General features: G+C 32.7%; 1 protein-coding gene across 5 annotated transcripts in view; it reads right to left on the bottom strand.

Moving 5' to 3' along the window:
* Positions 1–22,037, bottom strand: part of LOC126823351 (mediator of RNA polymerase II transcription subunit 13) — a 41,127-nt gene that overhangs the window by 7,808 nt on the left and 11,282 nt on the right. The window contains exons 5-27 of one of the 5 annotated variants that reach the window (XM_050552141.2): positions 21,523–21,668; positions 17,334–17,510; positions 15,905–16,229; positions 15,438–15,521; positions 14,454–15,149; positions 13,348–13,582; positions 12,988–13,012; positions 12,063–12,232; positions 11,149–11,218; positions 10,602–10,768; positions 10,064–10,245; positions 8,857–9,557; positions 8,161–8,286; positions 7,309–7,479; positions 6,809–6,906; positions 6,264–6,516; positions 5,710–5,913; positions 4,937–5,160; positions 4,339–4,521; positions 3,203–3,575; positions 2,188–2,456; positions 1,318–1,578; positions 753–917 (exon numbers count right to left, since the gene is read on the bottom strand). In XM_050552141.2, the coding sequence (XP_050408098.1) occupies positions 753–917; positions 1,318–1,578; positions 2,188–2,456; positions 3,203–3,575; positions 4,339–4,521; positions 4,937–5,160; positions 5,710–5,913; positions 6,264–6,516; positions 6,809–6,906; positions 7,309–7,479; positions 8,161–8,286; positions 8,857–9,557; positions 10,064–10,245; positions 10,602–10,768; positions 11,149–11,218; positions 12,063–12,232; positions 12,988–13,012; positions 13,348–13,582; positions 14,454–15,149; positions 15,438–15,521; positions 15,905–16,229; positions 17,334–17,510; positions 21,523–21,668 (5,305 nt within the window). The remainder of the gene's footprint in view (positions 1–752; positions 918–1,317; positions 1,579–2,187; positions 2,457–3,202; positions 3,576–4,338; positions 4,522–4,936; positions 5,161–5,709; positions 5,914–6,263; positions 6,517–6,808; positions 6,907–7,308; positions 7,480–8,160; positions 8,287–8,856; positions 9,558–10,063; positions 10,246–10,601; positions 10,769–11,148; positions 11,219–12,062; positions 12,233–12,987; positions 13,013–13,347; positions 13,583–14,453; positions 15,150–15,437; positions 15,522–15,904; positions 16,230–17,333; positions 17,511–21,522; positions 21,669–22,037) is intronic. The other 4 variants (XM_050552142.2, XM_050552143.2, XM_050552144.2 and 1 more) reach the window with 4 other exon arrangements.

Below are 22,037 nucleotides of genomic sequence, written 5' to 3'. Positions count from 1 at the left end.
GTTTTGCCTACAGACCGCAATTCTTAACAGATCCTTTTGAAACTTTGCATACCTATTCGAAACGCCATGCTTTTAGAATAAAGACATCGATTGTTTTAAAATAAAATTGTGTTCTGTTAATGTGAACGAAGTGTTAAACTGATAGCAGTCCTACAACCCAGTTTTATTTCACAGACCCTCAATGCAAACTGGACCATATCAAACAAAACAGGAATGTGGACGTATATTGCTGCGTTAGCGATGCTCTTGTATTTAATGGAATTCAAACTATAACTCGCCTCATATTTCAATATTGATTTTTGTGCTTAGTTCCCAGACACATTTCATCTTTATAAATATATCTATAATTAATGATACACAAATTAATGACATCTCTATTGAGAGTCTCATTTAAAGATATACTGCTTTTTAGCGCCATCTGGTATACTTTTTTCTGGTTCTAAGTTTTATTTGTATTTTTTTGAAAATATCTAATTTTCAATGGCTTTATCCACATTAAAACTTACTCAAATTGGTTATATTATAACATTTAATAATTCCACCCCCATGTTGTGTGCATGGGACAACTGATTAAATGTATGAGTACTTATCTAAATTTGTTGATCATGTAGATATCTATAGATGATAATAGACCACTATACCAGACATTAGCAGAACGATTTAGCAAGAATGTTTATTGTAATATTACAAATATGAATCTATACTCTCTGGTAATCACCAATTGGTAATTATAAAAGTAATAAAATAATCACCTTGAAGGTATTTGGACAAACATGAGCATTTTCCGGACTTCCAGACCAGAACCATTTTGGCATGGGTCCAGGTCGTGCTGTGGATACATAATAACCCATAGCTAGGGGCTGTTGTAATAAATTAACCTCTTCTTGTGGATCGGACTGGTTGGTACTACAACTTCCCTACAAAAACATAATATTCAATTAATACAAGCGAAAACTTAACATATTTATTATACTGTTATCATTTAATCCTAATTGATACTGGTTTTCACAGGGGCAGTTTCATAAAAACTCTTATTACCAGTAGTTTAAGAATATTATAGCAATTTTTATTGGCCAAGTTGTATTATTAAAATATTCTAGCTGGGGTCCCTTTGTAATATGGCTTTCAACAGTGTTAAATTGAAGCCATTACAGGATACCTGCTACAACATGGCTGCAATCTGGACGACCTTCAGTTATCATGATTTCTTGACTATGGTCGAACTAATGAATCCAAATTTCATTTACTCTGGACCATAGTCACAAACAATAGTTTGAGCAATCTATTTTAAATTTTTATTTTTAACTATTTACTTACCGTTGAAGGACCATTGGATCTGGAGTTTTGTCGTCCATGACCTTCACCTGATGGTGAACCTGGGGGTGAGTTACCAGATCCCACTGGATAATCCATCTGATCAAAACCACTAAATACATCAGCAAACATTTCCATTCCTTGATCCATATTACCTAAATCTTCATCTTTAATACCACCAAATAATCCAATATCATCATTGAAATCTAACTGAGTATTGTTAAAATCTATCTGACCTTCTGGTTGTAATGGCATGGAATTAGCCTGAAAAATTCAATACAAATTTTAGCAATGAACATCGTTTTATTCTTTGACATTTTATCTTTGTTAACTTATCTGGACTAAAAAAAAAAAGATGAAAATTCTTTATAGAACTTCGATACCACTTCCCACAAGCATGCCAATATGGGTCTCAATCTTTCATGCCATTTCCTTGTTTGCCAACACTGACAAGCAGGAACAGGTCTTGAAAACCCATGACAATCTAGTCGACAGTCTATAGTTATTCTAGCTTGAGTACTATGTTCCTTCCATAAGTGGAAATTACTCAATTTTGTCTCCACTGTGGAAGTTTTTATAAACTAGTGTAAAAAGTTTACAAAAAGAACATCTGTTTATTTGGCATGAGAATTAACATCTTAATTGCTGACGTCCTTTCACTTGAGGTTTAACTTTATATATAAACTGAATATCAAACTAAAAATGTTCTAAGAATGCAGTCTCTTTACTAACCAAGAGCTAACATTTGTAAATCAATTTTCTAAATTTATTTTAAATTTTCATGAATAGGACTAGAGAACATAACTCTTCTTTTATGACTGAGTATTCTCTTTGTTGATATGATAGTTATCATTAGAAAAAAAGTAATATTACCTGTGCGGTAGCAGATATCGGGAAAACTAATATATGAGTAGCTGAAGCATCTCTAGGTGTTTGTAACGGACAATTACTGCTCATTTTTTCTTCTGCTTTGAGGGCATCAGCCATGATCTGAAAACTGGAATGTGGTTCCAAGGACACTAGACAAGCACTAAGAATACTAGGTACAGCACCATTATTTAATACTTCACATTGTCCACACATATCCTTTAGTTTATGACTAACAGCTGCTAAGTTCTTTTTACTTAACAAACCTGACCAACCTGAAATATTCAAAAAATGAAATTTGTTGAGAATGAAAAAACTTTGTTACATATTTCCTGTGTGGACATATATATATTAGCAATAAACATTTCAGGCATATAGCATCACCAAACTTATTTCTCAGAAATAGGTGAAATAAATGGTTTTTAATATCCTCCTTTTCTGCACCCAATGGGGTATGAAGGACATTTTTGCACAGTGACGCTATGGCCTACTCTTATTTTGAATTCAAACTGTCAAGAGTTCTTCTAAGTGCACTCCAATGTGAGCACAATTTTTCGTCCATCCGAAAGAAGGATGTGATGCTGTCCTTGCCAGACACATCTTCCTGCACAACTGACAAGGAGGATACAACGCTGGAGAATCCTGGGGCACTTTCACAGTCAACACTGGGATTAAACCCTGCACCTACTGGTCAGTGAGCCAGCGCCTTTCTCACTGAGCCACCATGAATAAGTAAAATTACATGATGAATGTGATGAGTACATTTACCACATATAAATATATATTATGAAGGCATTCTCTGTAAATAACTAAGTATGACAAGTATAGTCAATATCTTCTATGCATGCTAAAGACGCATGGCCAAAGATATTTTACTCAAAGAAATCTCTAAATGATGTGCTAAAACTCACATTTTCAGATTTGAAATAGTCATCAAGCAACAGACATAGTTTTCTTGGTAGTTTGAGATCTGTTTCAATCCAATATATTCATTTATATAACACAATGCCTTAATTCTTACCTTTCAATTCACCATGTCCTATTCTACCAAATCGCCCTATCACAAGTCTTGCTGCCATATTCGACATAGAAACTACACCCACTAAAAAATCCCACAATTTGCGTAATCCGATTTTCCTTGCAGATGCTTTTTTCCTGCGATTTCGGTTAGGAATTTCAATATTAACAACACATGTTTCCATCAGTTCGCCACGTTCATCTGTCACTACTGATAATAACCATCTTTGATCCTCTGATAAACAATAACCACAAAATAACACATTTCCATTCTCTGTTTTACCACCACAACTCTCCGCTAATTGAGCCTGTTTATCTTTTAATGGTGCCAAGATAAATGGAGGGGCATAAAGTCTTTGTGAGCCACCCTTATCAACCTGAAATACAAATAAGAATTTTTGGTTAACAATTTGTCCACATTTAATCATTTACACTTTACTTTCTTGTTATGACTCCCTTTTTATGGAATAAACACTCAAGTTTTTTGAGCCTGACTTTATATAGAATAAGCTCTCAAGTTTTTTGAGCCTCCCTTTTTATGGAATAAGCTCTTAAACATACATTATGCAAGAGCTAAATCTGTCTATTTCAGGTCTTTCTTTAGGCCTGAAATGTTATCTAAATTATTAATTAGACATTAATTAACCTATCCAGGCTATAATCAACTCTAGATGGCAGCGCTAGCCTGCGATCTTTAGTGGATTGTAAGCCGATTTACTGCATAACTTTCCTTCTCTATTAAATGATTAAATGGATAATTGAGACTATGCTGATTATCGTACTGACTTTAGTAATGATGACCGAGGCTTATGGGAATTTCAGTCGCTTAGTTCTCGGTTCATAGTGCTTCAATTTGAATGAAATTTTCACCAAATTGCCTTTACATTATCTAGTTTTTAACTATTATAGTGAGAACTGCCAACTCGTTACCGAATCTCCCATAATGTTTCTTTAAGTTATATGAGCCTCCCTTTTTTATGGAATAAGCTCTCAAGTCTATTAACACAAAGTGATACTGAATCTTTTTTCAAGTTCTGTTTAAAAACCAATTTATGATCATGTTTCAACTAAAAATCAAAACAGCATAACTGACAAAATATAGGGTTTGAATAGTTCAACCATTCAGCCCTGTCATCTTACCTCTTTACGTTTAACAATTACTTCTGCTGCAGCTGCTGGACCAAATCCTGTCAGAGATCTACCCATGATAGTATGAGACAAGTTCCATCTACATGTAGTGAATATAGAAAATGCAATAGATTTCAGAGACTGGAATTGACCACTGTTTTCTTTATGGCCTAAAATAGTCTTTAGTGGTATAATCTGAAATACAAAAACCAATCATACTTAGTTAAAGAGAATAATCAAAGGAATTTATTTTTAAATAGTGAGAACAATACTTAAAATATATTTAAGTTTCTTCTTAACCAATGTACGAGTTCACATAAGTCATTCAGGTCTTAAAGGAAAGGAATGGAGTTCATGTCTTCTCATCACAATAGTATGGTCATTTTGAGACTAACATATGGTTATTTTTGTTTCTATGGTCATACCTACTCTTTATAGAATTCCTATTGTCACAGATTCTTTGACACAGGTGGACCTTTGCATTTTTTGTCCCATCAGAATGACTAGGCATATTTCTTGATAAGATATCAAATGTGAAAATCGACTAACAAATTCAACTAGTGACAGAAATAACAATAGTAAAATAAAGAGATTCCAGTAAAGGACTCACCTGTAGGGAAATATTGTTCTTCAAATGTTCAGGTAGAATTTTAACCATTTCCCGATAGCATCTGAGTAGACCAATCATTGATAATCGATTTAACTCATCCCAGTCATTGTCATAGGTAAAGGGATCTATCATATAGACAACTATAGCTGGTATATTAGTATCATCAGAATCAATATCATGATTTTCTGCTTTCTCTTGATTTGTACTTTCACTAGGTGTCGAATCTGTAACAACAATAATAAACAAATAAATATCAGAAATAAAGTGGAGTTTAACATCCTAGTTATCTGTATTAACTGGGCTCATGTAGTACTGTTAACATTAATAGCACATTTACAATACTCAAGTCTCTGCTTGAAAAGGTTGGCGTATCCAAAAGAATACACACACTTTCTGGGCTTTGAAAATGATAACGGTTTTCACAGCCTTTTTTGGGTTTAGAACCTAGGACAAGCGGATTTGCTGAATGATCAATATGGTAGAACTGCAGTGTTTGACCAAAGCATTAAATTATTAATATAGAGAGGGAGAAAAATTGGGTTCAATGTCCACTCGACACAAACTATGTCATTTCGGGACTAACATATGGTTCAATTTAAATTTAATATTTGGCTTGCATGTAGGGGTCTTTAACAGTAAGAGGCAGAGAAAACCCACAAGGTTGGACAGGCAAGCTTACTCCTGGTCAAAACTATGCCACTTGACTAATAACATCCCCCCTCCCCCATATTAAGATAACAATGGTAATGAATGTGCAGAAAATGATCTCTTACCTTTCTCTTCTGTATTATTAGATGATGGATTTTCTGGTGTTGGAGGATGCGTGGAAGTAGGTTCTGGTGTTTTAAACTGTGGTTTAGGGGCTTCAGGGGCTTCAAATAAAGCACTATCTAATTTCTGTTGATTCAGATAAGGTCCTAATATATACCTACATACTCTAGCATATAATCTTAACTTCTCTGCTACTTGAGAATCACCTGAAAAATACAGGATCAATGTAAAATATTTTTGCCTATTTTCCTTCCAATTTCAACTATTGGGGTTTATATATGTGCACTCTTGGTGCATCTGAAATTGAAGACTGGTAACGGCCCTTCAGCATTTAATATGAGGATTTAGTGTAATTAATGATTCAAGACTTTCCTTTTTAAGTACTTCATATATATATAAAACACTGATATCTATTATCTGATATCTATTTTCTAGACCACTTCAGCTACTATATCATTTCAAATAATGGGGTTCCGACACTGTCAGTATTGGCCCTAATAGATCTATCCAAATTGTCAAAAGACTTTTATGTCTATATTAACCAATTAATGCTTACCAATATTTTTAAACCATTCATCGTCTAGGACAGATTCGTCTGATAGTTTCTGTGCTCTTGTTTTACCAACACGCATAATACCATCTCTGATCTTGGCTATAGGACAATGTTTACCTAATCGACACAGTTTATACACAGTACTTAATTCTTTAAAGAAATCTCGTACATTCGATAAAATAAAGTCATTTTCTGGTGCAACAACAACATAAGCAATATCTCGAGATTTGGCAAAAGGTTCCACAAACTGTTTATCCTGAAAATTAAAAACATTTACTTGATAATTTCTTTGATTAATACGAAAATTACAACTTAAAATATTTTAACAGTAAAAAAATGCCTTGGCAAATAGCTTTAATCCTTTCACCAATTATACCTGTCAGCCAACAAAAAAAGTAGCGTTTTGCTTGTAACAAGGAAATGTTTTCAACATACAATAAAGCAAGTCGAATGACGCAGTATCGAGACTTGAAACAGGGACAAATTGTCAGACACAGAATATTCTTTAATTCAGTCAATGAAATAACATGTAAATTTATATAACCTACCCAGAATCGTACACTATAAGGTGATACAGATAACCAATCACCATCATTACTGACCAGAAAGAAAGGTATGGGTTGTGGTTCACAATTTTCATCAGATCCTAGACATAAATATAAAAACAATTAGACATCTTCAAGTTATATAATAAATCACCAATATTCCAGTCTGGAAACACACCAAACACTCAGTAGTCACAGATCCTCATTACTTAAGATAAAAGAATTATAACTTGATTTGTTTTCTGAAGTGACGATCAGACTTTTTTTTTTTTTTTTTAAATTTGATATTCACATACTGCCAATGTTTATTAAACAAATTTTGTGTTAACTGACAATAGTTTTAGCAAAGGCAGAAAGTGATACTAAAACTTAGTAAACTAAATTCCATTTAAAATCCAAAATGATAAGTCAATCGTATAGAGTATGTACCTTCATAGCTCCTTTAAGCATTATTTTCAACATGACATTAAGGAATTGAATTTCTATTATACTCTAATACTTACCTCGTCCAGCAAGTTGATGAAAATCTTTCCAACTCAGTGGTCCTTGTAATTTATAAGAGTGTTCCCACATTCTTGTGACTCGTTTATTTTGAATAGCATCTTGTAAAATAGGTTGTAGAGATTTATGGAGATTGACGACGTCTTGAGAACTGACCGGAATACGACTGGCACCTACAAAACAAATATTGTGTAATGAAAAAAATCTAACCTTCTCTTAGCAAATCAATATCCTTAAAACACAGATCTAAGTTATTGTATATTCATGAAGTTAGGATTTTTGTAATATCAGTGTCTGGAAGACCCAACATATGATTGAGAAATGAGTTTTAACATCCACTTGACATGAACTAGGTCATTTTGGGACTAACATATGGTTCAATTTTATTTCAATAACTCCCTTGCTTGTAGGAGTCTTAAGCAGTGGGAGGAACCCACAGAACTAAAAGAAAACCTATGAGGATTTGACAGGCGACCCTCCTTGGCCAATGAAGGGTGTAATTTTTAAAATGTTTTAACTTTTAGCCTAAGTGTGTGCATAAGGGACCTGGTCCTAGGGCTGCAAGGAGGAAAGATAGCTTCTGGTCGATGAAACATTCACCTCCAGTACACCACATATCACACCAGATGGAAAAGTTGTAGCTAATAATGTGATGTGTCACCATTAAATATCCTGTACTTATTTTTAAGTATATTTAAATATTAAAAATACTGTGATACGTATTGTATTGTATCGTGAGATTAGTGTATCGTTGCAGCCTTACTGATCCTTAAAAAAATTATGACATTAATACCTGGATAATAATAACAAATTTATATTTTATACAGACATTATGATATAGAAATACCACATACCTCTCAAGAAAGGCCATTTATGCAAACATGATGTTCTCATGGAAGGATCATCAAGTTTTGTAGGTGAGGTATTTTCCATGGATTGTATTCCTTGTTCCAGAGCATTGTAACTTATATCATTACCATCTAAAAATAGAAACATTTTATTTAAAATTCACAATTCCGAGAGGTCCTACCATTTCATTTAAAATTCATAATGCAGATAAGTCCTCTATGCCCCCCACTCCCAAAAAAAAACATTTTCAGAAGTTACACTGATGCATTGTTTTACTGAATACACCTACCCTATATAATATTGAGACCATCTATTTTACCCAAATGTTTCACAATAACATGCTTGAGAGCTATGATGAACTGTGGCTTATAAAATTTTTCAAGACAAGGATTACAGTTACTAAAATAACCCTTATCATTTCCATTGAGGTCTACATAAAAATTTTGTCTCGAAAAATTGAATTTTATTTGATCTGCCTTAATATGTCCAATGTACCATGTTACGAATGAGCAACATTAACAGCAGTTATTTATATTGCAAGCTTTCTTTAGGCATCTAACCCCAATCCGCATCTCACCCCAATCAGCAATTAATACAAAATTGGATTATGAATGAAGTTATTTATATCTCAGCAGTTAATAAAACGTTGGATTATAAATACAATGTAGAAGCATAGCATTAATCATGAGACATATTTTTACCTTGTAACTGTAAAGCATCCCAAGTTGTAGACACAAGTGACGTTGCAGCCATCATATTTAACTTGGCTAGGCGTTGTTCCGACACATTTGTTAAGAACGGCACAGTAAACTGATCTATTAAGAGTCTGATTATCTCATGAGGTATATCATCTTCTTCCTTATCACTCATAGTTAAACCATTATCCCAGTCAATCCCTAATAAAGAATGTTTCCGTTTATCAAATCTATTGTCTCGGATGCCAGTAATGTCCACTTCGTCTTCGTAAAATAAGCCGGAATGATAGCCATATTTTCTGTTGACCACAGCACTAAAACCACATATACACTTAAACGAAGATTCTGAATTGCCGATATCCGGTAAATATGGTCCAACGTCCGCTCCCTTAATATCGAAATTACACACACAAATATTACAACTGTCGAAATTATGATCTTTATAAAGATTCAATAATGAGTCTGACAGAATAACATTCACTAATAAACTGTTGACTTCAGGTATTTGATGATTTGTGCCCTGATTGTCAACAGAATTTAGAGTTTTATTTAAATAAGAAGATGCATTGGAAGCAGGTGATTGGAGTTCATAACTCATAGGTGTACGCTGTTGATTACTGTTGATGTTTGTGAAGGTGGCGGGTGATGGGATGTTTCTTGACATACAACTCGAGACGTTCTCTATGGACGGGATGTTGATATAACTACTGAAACAAACAAGTTACACAATTTATGTTAACAAATATACCCTGTTCATTGGCTGATAGTTAACACCTGTGTTGGTATATTTTATCACTCGGCCAATGAACATATTTAGGGACTTTTATTTCAATAATTCACTTGTGTGTCTCTAGTAGTGGGTGGGAGGTGACCCTACTCCTTGTCATGTACAAGATTGGGATGAAAACTACACCAATTGACTCAAATGAAGACCGTATAGTCCAAAGCTCACACATTTTACCATTTAAACCACCCCTCCCCAATGATATGAGGCCATTATACTAAAAGCTTAAAGTTACAGATCCATCAAGTGGAAACCCAACCTTAACATGTCAAGGCATTGATAAATAAACCTTTCACAGAAAGTGCTAGAAGGGTGGAAGAATCCTATAACAGTGTAAGGGAGTCTTGATCTCAGTGATCCGACTGGGAAGGAGCAGAAAAAAAATCCTTGGCTATAAAAGATGAGAATAATTATTTGGGTAATGTTTACCTGTCATACCTGATGACTGGCTGTTGTTTTTCCATGGGTAGAACTGACATAGGATACTGCCAAGATGGTTTATATCCAGGAGCTGTACTAACAGGTGATAACTGACGACTTGGCAGTTCTATTGGAGCATATTTGGGAGCACTAAGAAATTTGGCAGTCTTTGGTGGTTTAAATACATCTTGCTGTAATTGTAATAATAAAACATACATTAACTTATACCCTAAATAAAAAACATTTACTTTAAATACAAATTTATACCTTGAATAAAGAAATATTTACTTTGAATACAAAATTATACCCTGAATACAGAAATATTTACTTTAAATACAAACTTTAAATTCAAATGAATGATGCTCAACGAAGGTCAGTAAAAATAATCAATTTTACTACAGCTATGTTAATTGACGATTTGAGTACTCCCAGACTCAAAACCAAGATACACTGATAAAGCAAATTATTGCTTTTGGTTAAATAAGTCTGTCCCTGAGGAGTTTGTTGTATTTACAAGATTAATTTCTTGTAAGTATATTTTACTTACCCTAGACATATCTTCTGGAGGGGTAAATCTGCTGACCTCAGAACGGTAACATATTGTTTCTGTTATTGACTGTGTTGTGTCATGAATCATATCAACCTCTGGTGACTGAACTTTATGAGTTTCTAATGATGGTGGAGTAGGAAACATGCGAGCCAATTCGGAAGGTGCTGAAAACAAAAATGTGTGAAAAATTACATCACAGATTCTCATACACAGCACAGACTTAAATGACATTGCCTATTCATTTCTCTTCCATAGGAATATCTGCTGGACAATGTTGCAGCATATTGGTCATCTAGCTGACTGGGATTTAACATCGCAGGGTTTACAGTTAGATCTCACAATTTTAGCTTATAAAACTAGAGTTATCTTTCTTTGACATGGAAGAACTTATCTGTAACTCAAATGAAATGCTATGAATAATATAGTTGACACATCAATATCTCCTATGCTAACTATATGGATAAATTAACAATTTAGAATAAATCAATATTTTCAACAACGTTACAAATGTTTCCATAACGTTATAAAGCTTTCCAATACCTACCAATATTTCCTGGGCATGCCCGATGTTTCATGTCTTCCTCTAAACGTTTTGATGTCCCAAGTTCGCTCATCTACAAAATACATTGATGTATATGTATACTGCAAACTTAAATTATTATCTTACACACAAAACATACAGACATGATGAAGATGATGACATATAATGACATATAATGAGATGTGAGAATGATGATTTACATATAAAACACCTTAATTCCAGTGTAAAGAAGCGAAATATTTAGATCTTATCATTGCTTAGTGTTCATCATAAAATTTTAATTAATAAATATGATTATAAAATAAACTTCAAGATGAATTAATCAATCTCAAAGGAATTAATCCAGTATTACAAAGTCAATAATTAGAAATAAAGGAAAGCCAATAGAAAATAAAGAGAAGATCACCCAAAGCATAGAATTGCATGATTTCCTTCACATTTCATTAATGTTTTTATAGAATGGTAGGCTGTATAGAAATTGTTAAACTGAATGTTAATGAGCAAGTGATGCTGATATGATCAACAGATAATGTGATGAAAACACACACACACAACTAGGATAGATGAACAGAGCATTAATAATAAGACCTAAGCTCAACTGCAACTTTGGTCACAGACAAAAGAGAATACACAGATATAGGCCAAAAAAGAATACAGAGAGATAGGCCTACTTGAATGTACAGAATAACTGACAACACACAGATACCAACAGCGATATAAACAAAAGACGAGATACAAACAAAAACAGAGTGACACTAATGAAAAGACTATATAAAAAAAAAGACATGAAATGAAAATTATTAACTTCCACAGCATACGATAATATCAACTAAAGAGTCACACTAGTTAGTTCAGAAACTAAACTGTTATCTATAGCAGAAGTTACAATAATTGATGTAAAATTTGGTCTCACTCACGAAATCGTCATCAAAGTTTATTAGGGCATGAACACTAACCCCAGCATCATCTCCGTCGGACGAATCTTCAGAGTCAAACATGTGGTCAAGATCTGTACTCTGCACTACGAGATCCCCAACACGCATCAGACTACCACTAGGTGTAGGAGGGGAACCAAATGGACCCATTTCTAAAACACAAATCAAAAAGGATTAATTTAATACATAAAAATAAATATTAAACCATAACCCAAACATGCTATCGAGTTTGGTAAATAATTTCTAAGTGAACAGTTTCTACTATTACTATTTGTAATGAATTTGCTGGTTGCAGATCATCCTTCTTGAAGGCTTCACTACTTAAAGATTAAAGTAACAATGCGCCATGTATTTTTCTAAAAAATATCAAATTTCTCTCAGCTTAATCTAACATTCAATTAAATAAATTCAAAATACCATCGGAAGATAACGTCCTAGCTTGGATTCAATTGGATTTAAAACAGAACATTTTCATGGACAACAAAATGTAGGCAATGAAATTCCAATTCTACGTATCTTTGTATATGCTGAACCGGAATTAAACAATTCATATCAGAGATTCATCTTTCACAATACCGTAGTTTGTAAGGAATTCCTATTGCTTATGGCGCATCATGACTTTAATGAGAATGACTATTTATTACTCTTCATATTTTCATGATAAACTCTTTGATTCATTTTATCACTTTTTACTTGGTCTACAAAAAAGTTCAAGTATGGAAATCAAGTTTTCTTGCTTTACAATAAGTTAAATTAACCTTAAAAAGTCCTATTAGAGAGCAATTCTTACTAATCACAGATGTAAATTTTTACTTTTTTTTAGGGCAGACCTATCCTCTACGAATAGATTTTTTCAAACTGAATACCAGTAGTTATTTCATCCTAAGGGTAACATAAAATGACTTACCTCCTGGTCGACCAGAGTCGTCATCCTGTTGAAATTTACAAGAAGAGACATGTATTATATATCAGTACAAATACAGATTATAGTCAATAAAAGAATGGATTAAATAAATTATCTTTAAATAAGATTGATAAATTATTGATAAATGAGGTATCATTGTTTTGTGTTAAACACTAAAGTGTCGATTTGATCAAAACTAAAATATCAAACAGATTAAAAAGAGGTCTATTTAAAGATGTTTACATTGCCTGTAGAGCATGATAAATGTTGCACAATCCATCATATCTTTGTTACAAAACCTTCACAATGTTATCGTTTGCATGGGATCTGTTGCTTTAGGACATGACAATTAAATGTACTTACCGATTTACCACATGGTGATTGACGAGGCATAATATCATCACGACTTTTTCTTGATCTACTTTTTAAAGGATTAGGATTAAAGGAAGCCTCATCTGAGAATTCGTAAGGATCGGGTGCTGGTGGAGGGGGAGTAGGGGCTTTGGGTGCATCGGAATGTGTGGGTGATGTTAGGTCTGAGAAATGAGAAGGAGAGTTGGAGCAATCAATACGAGATTTCTTTACTGGCAGTTCAATCCTACAATAGTAAAAATATACAATCATATTACACTTCTGATGATGTTGCAATTTGTGAAAATAAATCTAGAAATGAGTCATCAATAAGAATTGTTATATCACACGTTCAAACAATACCTATCAAAAATAAAGGTAAATACTAAAACATGAAATGAAGTTGGGTTAAACATCCTTTTTTTCTGCACTGACTGGGATAATGAAGACAGGTAAAAGTAAAACAGATAAAACGTAAATATATTGATTTGAAAGCATTCTGTTTATGGAAATATTAAGATGGTCAAAATATTGGTCATTTCAAGTGAATCAAATTTTTTGAATTAATATTTAAGTGATGATTTCCAACAATAAGATCAAATAGACAACTTCTCTCCCAGTTGCCTTCAAGTCAAAAATGAAAAATATAGTTTCTTATTTTCTGTCCATGCTGCTCAATTTTGAAACACATTCAATGGTTTCATCAGTCAATCACCTGATTGAGTGATTACGTGAGATAGCAGATTAGCTGTGCGCCAAGTCAGTGCAGTGGCTTCTCTCGAAGGGTTAAGACGTGTAATTACACTCTCTCTCTCTTATGATTTGACGACTATTTGTCAAGATTTGTCAAGCAATAGAACGTAATCGTTCATTCAATTTAACAAATGATATGGCAGACATGTAACAATATTTGATTTAATACTTTTTTAAATAACATTTGATTTTTTAATACCTTTTTAAAATAATAAACATATTGGCATATTTGATTTAAATAATATATAAGCCTATTTGATTTAATATTTTTGTCTGACACAACCCAGAACAATCTTTTAAACACACTGTAGGTAAGAGCTTGTCCAAAGTCTAAAATATGATTAGTCAAAAACAAATGTACCTACCAAGCATTTAAAGGATCAAAATTATATAAAGAATCAGTGACTAGATCTTCTTGTCCTTTATCTCCCTCAAATGTAGGTAATAATGGTGGTCGTTTTAATCCATGATTTTCGACTTGTTTTTGTTGAGACTGAAGCCAACTATTAACACTTTCACGCTTGGCTTCACTTTGAGTGCATGTGTAATTATTATCACTTTGCTCCAGTTTGTTTCCAGGTAACGGTTGATCCTCTTGTTTCGGAAAAAACTCCCCATTAGGGACACAAACACTGTTAGTAATATCCGTCACATTAGGATTTTTTGCACTAAATTCTTTCTCTGCATTGTTTTTTGATGGTGGATGGGGACTCAATGTAGGCATTGGAGGTTCCATATTTGAGTTCACCAATGGCTGAGGTTCATCGAGAGGTGAGGGAGGGGAAGAGGGAGTGTCTATGTTTGGATCATTAGGGGTACTTTGACCAGGAGGTAAGTTATTGGCCCCAGACCCACAGAAATTAGGGTTTGTTTGGGGCTGATTTATCATTATGTTCATATCAAACTGTAACATATCGTCCGTTACAAGTGAACGTCTATGAAATGGAGTCACATTACGTCCATGACGTGATTGTTGTCTTTCTAGTTTATCAAGCTTATCACTTTTCGCATGCTTTCCTGATATATTTTTTCCTTGCCCTCCTGACTTCATTTTCCTGTGCCTGAAAACATAAGAATCAAATCCAATTTAAAGATTACATAATGTTTTAGATCAATAATCATTACAAACAAAATACACATGAAATTACAATAGCTGTAAGCCCCAGGGCATGTTCTCAAGATCACCATCAACTTCAGTTCTCAAGAACATCTTCAACTTCGGCTTTTAAGAACATCATCAACTTTAAATTTGCAAATTCCTAGTATAATCATCTGCGACTCCTTTCATAAAATAAAATTTTCTTTCGCAGAACAATACTTTTCTTTACTGAAAAAGATTATTATATTACCTGACACAGTTACATGCCATTTTATTAGTAGCTTCTCCAAAATTCCAGATCCCAGCTGCAGGTTCATCATTAGACTCATTTGCTCTGAAAATGTACAGAATATTTTGTTTTATCTTGACTATAAATTTAGCATTTTTTAAACAGCTCTTATGTTTTACTTCCTTTAATTTGCACATAACGAGCATACAGACAAGTGTTTTTAAGAGAAGTAGTCCTGATATGACCTAGTTATTTGATTGTATGCTAAACCCAATTATTTAAGAATAGTACAGTAACTAGAGATTAGTCTGTTACTTAGAATTTCTAAATGAAAATATATTCAGCCATTAGTATGATTAAAAGCTGATTAATGATGACAAATTATTCTGGTTTCCATTGACTTATTACCCTAGTAAAAGCTTTGGTTACATGTGTACAACAAGCATGTGGTTAGTGCAACAGTGTCATAGATAAAACTTTATACATACCTCTTAGCCATGCCTGAATTAACACAAGCATGATGAGAAACCCTTTCGAGAATGTGATGACTTAAAGCATTGGCTGTTCCAGTAGTTGTATACTGCCCTCCGTCTCCTAGGCCACCATTTACAGGTGTATTTGGCACCAATTTAACATTGACATCTGACATTAGGCTAGGATCACAAGGTGATGCTGGTGGGGTCATCATAGATGAGTTGTACTGGGAGCGTGGAGATGTACCTGTTGCTACAGACAATGGCTGAACCCTGACAGGAGCATCATCATTGTCACATATCATTACATAACATGAAGGATACTTCATCCTGACACCAGCTGAAACAACAATATAAATAATATAATAACTAAATCATTGACTTACAAAAATCTTTTCTCCAACAATTATTATTTCTTAGAAATAAATTACAGAATATGAATTTGGCTTTAGACCAACTAATTTTCATGTTAAGAAAACTACAAGGTAGTGATTGGAACAATATTGGCAGTCACAGTTAAGATTTTAAAAGACAGACTTAAAGTTGGCACTAAGCCATGTGCTACACATGTAGATATGAAAATTTAAACTGACAACGTCTTGATTAATTTACAAAATGTACAGAAACTTCAAGTTTTATTGTAATTATTATTTTTATTCTGATAATCTCCATAGAATGCTGGCATGGAACCTCCCAAATTCTTGGCTAGTATCAGAACTTACTTTAAGATGAAACAGTAACTAAGGCAATACACACACAAAAAAATCTGGTTCTCAGATACCGCTGAATCAACTAATTTCTGCACATTCGTATTTCCTACGATCAAGGGAAGGAACTCTACTGTACACTAGACGGCTATCAAGTACGTAATCACAAATGGCACTGGACAATGGATTGTTAATTTGTTATTCACAATGATGTCAAAATTTTCGCTGTCAATTTGTCTGTCTGTACGATCATAATGCCTTCTCCAGTGGACTATTCTATCATTCGCAAGATCTATCACAATGTGAATGAAAGAGATGACTGAAAGTATTGAGGGCACAGACATCGATTTAAAGCGCCAGCAAAATCCATGCTTTGACAATGAGCATAGTATTGGTACTACGTAATAGTCACCAATAAATAGACAAAAAAAACCCAGTGAATTTAAACATTTTCCCAGGAATTAATCTGGATAAAGTCACAGAATTATTTGGCTGTTATTTCAATTTTTTTTTTTTCTTATATAAAGAGTTAAATAAATATTAAATTTTTAATAATTTTGTGAGTTTCTTAAAACTGAAAAAAAAACCCCCAAAACAGCAGGATTTTGACAAAATAAAAACAAACAAGCCAACAGGCTGGGGACAAATAAAAACATTCTCTCACATCATTTTTTTGGCCAGAATATTTTTTTGTGGCCTAAATAATGATCTTCATTTAAGGAAAATTCAAAACTCACCAACAATAACCTCCACCATATTTGGGAGTTTATTATTAGCATCGCTTTCTTTGACTTCCTGGGTGTCTACAGGATAAAACTGGCGCCATTCTTCAAACAACCTCCTACTTGACTGGTCACTCTCTCTGTAGGAGTGACCCGTTAACTGACCATTTAACCCATATGGTGCAAGAATAACTGAAATAATATAACAAAATATATAATAAAGGGGTAATCAAATACACAGTATAATAACAAGAATAAAGATGGGTCAATGTACTCTTAGAGATCGTCATTCAATTCAACCATTATAATTTATAAAAGCATCCATCTAAAAGAGCCATTCACATCTTTTTAAGACAAAAATGGAAATTTTCCCTACATCTGCTTTTAGCAACAATGTGAAATGGAAAGGAAATGGATATTTCCAGTTGATCTAATAGGTCTATTACATTTTTAGGTAGTTTATTTTTGCTGCACATAACCTTTCACATTGTTGCATATTTCTAATGTTTGTTCATGTTTCGTCAAATCATCCTTAATGACAATTTTCTTATTGATTTACTGTGTTTCAGCAGAAATTGAATTGAGAAGCCATGATTTTTACACGTTTATTGTGATAAAATTTGTATAGAATCAATTATTCATAGGGAAATAATAAATTAGTAATTCATAATGACTTTATATCAATAGACAACAATAACATGGATGTGCTTGGTTCTTGTTTTGACTTCCAGCTTGTCTTCACCATGTTTTAACTCATTATTATAATATTAATCAACAGACCAGTGTGATACAATTACCACTGTACTATTTAGACCCACAAGTCTCAATGCTATAAAGGAAATATCAAGTGCCGAGATCTAAATAAGATTAAAGCATATATGGACCAATAGAGGAAGTGTTTACTAGAGATATTTTATTTCCATCTAATCTATATTCATGTGCCTAAAGTCATTTCACACAAACACCACACTAGATCGATAACCAGAAGAGATTCCCCCACTTCTATAATCATTTATCAATCTGTCCTAGTCCTATAAAAAAAAATCAATAATCAACTCTCTTAATTTATTCTAAGAACCTGGGATTCTAACTAACCATACAATACGCTTCTCTAATCTATTGTACCTCCCAATACTCACATAGTCTGGCTAGACTAATTAACTCTCCACCAATCAACTAGCTGTATTAACGGTCAACAGTGAAAGGTCATAGGTTATGAATGAAGTCTATTGATTGAGATTTATGGCTGTGTGCTTACAGGGTAAACAAACAGGTTTACTAGTAATCAGACAGATTGGGTCAAGATCAGTTATCTCAATTTATACATTTGGATTTTTATCAAACACCTTCCAAAACTTGTCAGTTCAGCTGCAGGGTGTAAATGATCAAAAACTACCGTTAAATTTCCAGTTCTTGTTCATGCAATATTTAAATATTCCAACTTAATCCACGCCAAAAATTATCTCATATTCATTAACAATTAGTTAAAAAAATATTAACAGCAGATAATGTTGCAACTAGGATACAAACAGATGAAAAAAAAAGAGGCCCATCAAAAGATTTTACCCGGGACATTTGGTTAAAATGTGGCAGACTCTTTCAATTTATCTATATTCATTTAAATACTGAACAGAATCGAACCATTTTGAACTGATATTCCTTTTCGGGATTCAACATTCAGATGACTATCAGTGGCTATATAATTTAAATGTTTATATAATAAGCCATGTTTATAACAAACACACACAATTTTTTTTTTATTACCCTATGTTGTCCATATTTAATCACATCGGTTCAGAAAATTAATATCAAATACTCATATCCATATGGGATTTTACCGTTACTACTTAAATGTCACTTTATTTTCGTTTGCCAGAAACATCGCAATCTGTCAGCTGAGAGTGCATTAAACCGGATATCTTATCATCCGCACAAACGTGGTTAATGATCCTCTAAGTTTTTATTTGATAATTACTAAATGAATTATTAATTTTAGCTAATGATAATTTCTCCTTTTTTTCTCTTTTTTAATTTTAATACACTTTCAATACCCAAATTTCTTTCATACCAAAAGAATCTTAGTGGGTTAGATTTTCTGTTCATAATAATTTATTGTTTAGTCAACTAGCATTATGGTATGTTTTCAATTTTTGTTAAAGTAGACTTTAAATAGAATAAACAACCTGTTTAAACAATGTAATACTAAACCTAACTTATAAATATACATCTGGGTTTTAACACTATGAATAATATTATAACATAGTTAACTGTATTAGCAAGCAAAAATGTTTACATGCACAGCCCACAAATGCTAAATGTGCTGGAACATGTTTATGAATAAAATTAAATAAACATGCAAAAACTGTAAGCTCTCTCTTCATTTTTATAGAAAAATATTTAGTTTTGCAATTAATATTTAACTGAATTCTTTACTCATTACTTGGATGATTACGAAAAACACTTGTTTATTCTCTCTATATTCATATCACTCTGACATTCAGCACTAACTGAATAATGACTCTTATTAACATGTCTGATATTCTTTCAAGTAGACTATAACATCAAACTGTCTGCACATTCTAGAATCTAAATAAATGAACATTCACTATCTAAATCTATTGAGGACAGACTGTGTGTCTCAGCATTAAATATCAGCTTGTTAATGTAAATTGATCTTCAACAGTCCTAATTCTCTAAAAATACATGTTAAGTCTACTAGTTACAGCTATTGTTAAATTTCAATCTGTTTATAAATAGAGCTGTTTAGCTGACAAATCTATAGCTACATGTAGTTACATACATTTATTTAGCAGTAATATAAAGAAATATTATTACATTAATTTGTCAATGTTTGGTTTTACAACTAAATAAAAATTACTGACACATGTACTACATGTACATCTAACAAGTCTGACATCAAGAGTTGAATTAAAATTTAATAGAAAAGGAAAAACAATCCGATGCTCAAGTTAAAACTACCATCCGTTGCAAAATGATTCGCTTCAACAACTCAATTTCATTTCCAGATTTCAACTTGACAAATTAATAGTTTATCAGCCTGGTTTCTTGTCATATTATAATTAACTCTTTTTCAATTACATGTTTACAAGAAAAATGGAGTCATGCTTCTTTTAAAAACATTTATATATGAATCAGCACTTCAAAATGCAAATTAAACGAAATTGTAGACTGGCCTCCAGTCTATGGATATTATATACTATTCATACATAATATTGTACTATTTTGATTGTTTTTGTCTTTTTGCTGCACTTCCGCATGTGTGATTGATATATTCAACACATCACTTGTACCAACCGGAGAGGAGCACACAAGTGAAAGAGACTTTTTCTCCTTTGGTAATGAGTTACAAATGCTGCTGGTCATGTTATTTATATACAAAAGAACCTAATGGCATAATTCTGATCAAATCCTGACAATAAATTTCATCATTGCACAAGAGATACAGTCCTTACCACAGAATGATAAAACAGAAACAATCTTTTTATAATTAGCTTACAGTTTACACCTCAGCAGCAGACTAATTTATTTTAACCAACAGTAGGCCCTGCATACTTAATCTTGGAAAAGTTTTGTCATGACAATTCCTCAACACCAGGTTTCCCCAGACAGAGTAGAAATTGTTTTTCTAAATCTAAACCAGCCATTATTTTGTTACTTTTAGCCGTCTTACAAATAGATCAATCCCATATCATAAACAAACCCATCGTAGCAATATTTTTCTATGAAATATTTATAAATATGTATTAAACTATTGTATATCTTTAATGTCTTTATGAAATGACAGCAATTAAATAAAGTTGTAACAGTATGGTTAGCTAGCATGTATTTATATTTAGTAATCAACTTGTTGACTGTGACCTATACAACCACAAACTAAGTCAACACAAGTGTTTATGAACAACTTGATTTAACCAGTTTACCTTTACAGTTTGAAAAACTCAGAACATGACTAAATCACACACAAAACAGATCAGTTAACTGTCCATCCTTTTCTTTTCACATAATCTTACGTAAACAATATTATTAGTTAGTAAATTTATGTTTAATATTCAACTAATTATACTATTTATCATAGATAATGCAGAAAAAAAAAATGAAAATTTTATTTTCATATGATCATTTAATTCAAGGAAAACAAGTTTTGGCTCAAAATAATATGAAAATAAATAAGACACAAACTAACCTTGGAAATTAGCTTGGTTTTCTTGTATCAGTGATAGGTATTGGGGTGTAAGTCTCCATACAGGGGGATGTTGCTTTACTTCTATACTTGCACAAACTTGACTTTCACCATGCAGGAAGAAATGGAATCGGAAGGACAAATGAGCACTGAAAGTGAAAAAAATATGACAATCCATATTGAGCTTTAGCAAAATGAGTGATAGAATATAGGGGTTTTTTTCTGATGTAAATATAAAGTACTATTTTATGCAATGAAAGTACATTTTGTTATACAGAATTTTAGAAAAAATTATGAATCCTGAAAACAGTTGTAATATAATAAAACTATTTATATTTTTCTAATGAAAATTCAAAGCACTTTTTCTATTTTAAACAATAAAAGTATGTTTTCTAACTAAATTTTAACAGATCTGAAAACTGATGAAATAAAATTAAACTATTTATCCAGTGCGAGCAACTAATGGTGTAGTGTCTGTAAGATGAACATTAATTTTCTACATCTTGTCTATCGGCACC

Source organism: Patella vulgata, chromosome 6 (assembly GCF_932274485.2).
Source record: "Patella vulgata chromosome 6, xgPatVulg1.2, whole genome shotgun sequence".
NCBI lineage: Eukaryota > Metazoa > Mollusca > Gastropoda > Patellidae > Patella > Patella vulgata.
This window is presented reverse-complemented; position numbering and strand designations above follow the sequence as displayed.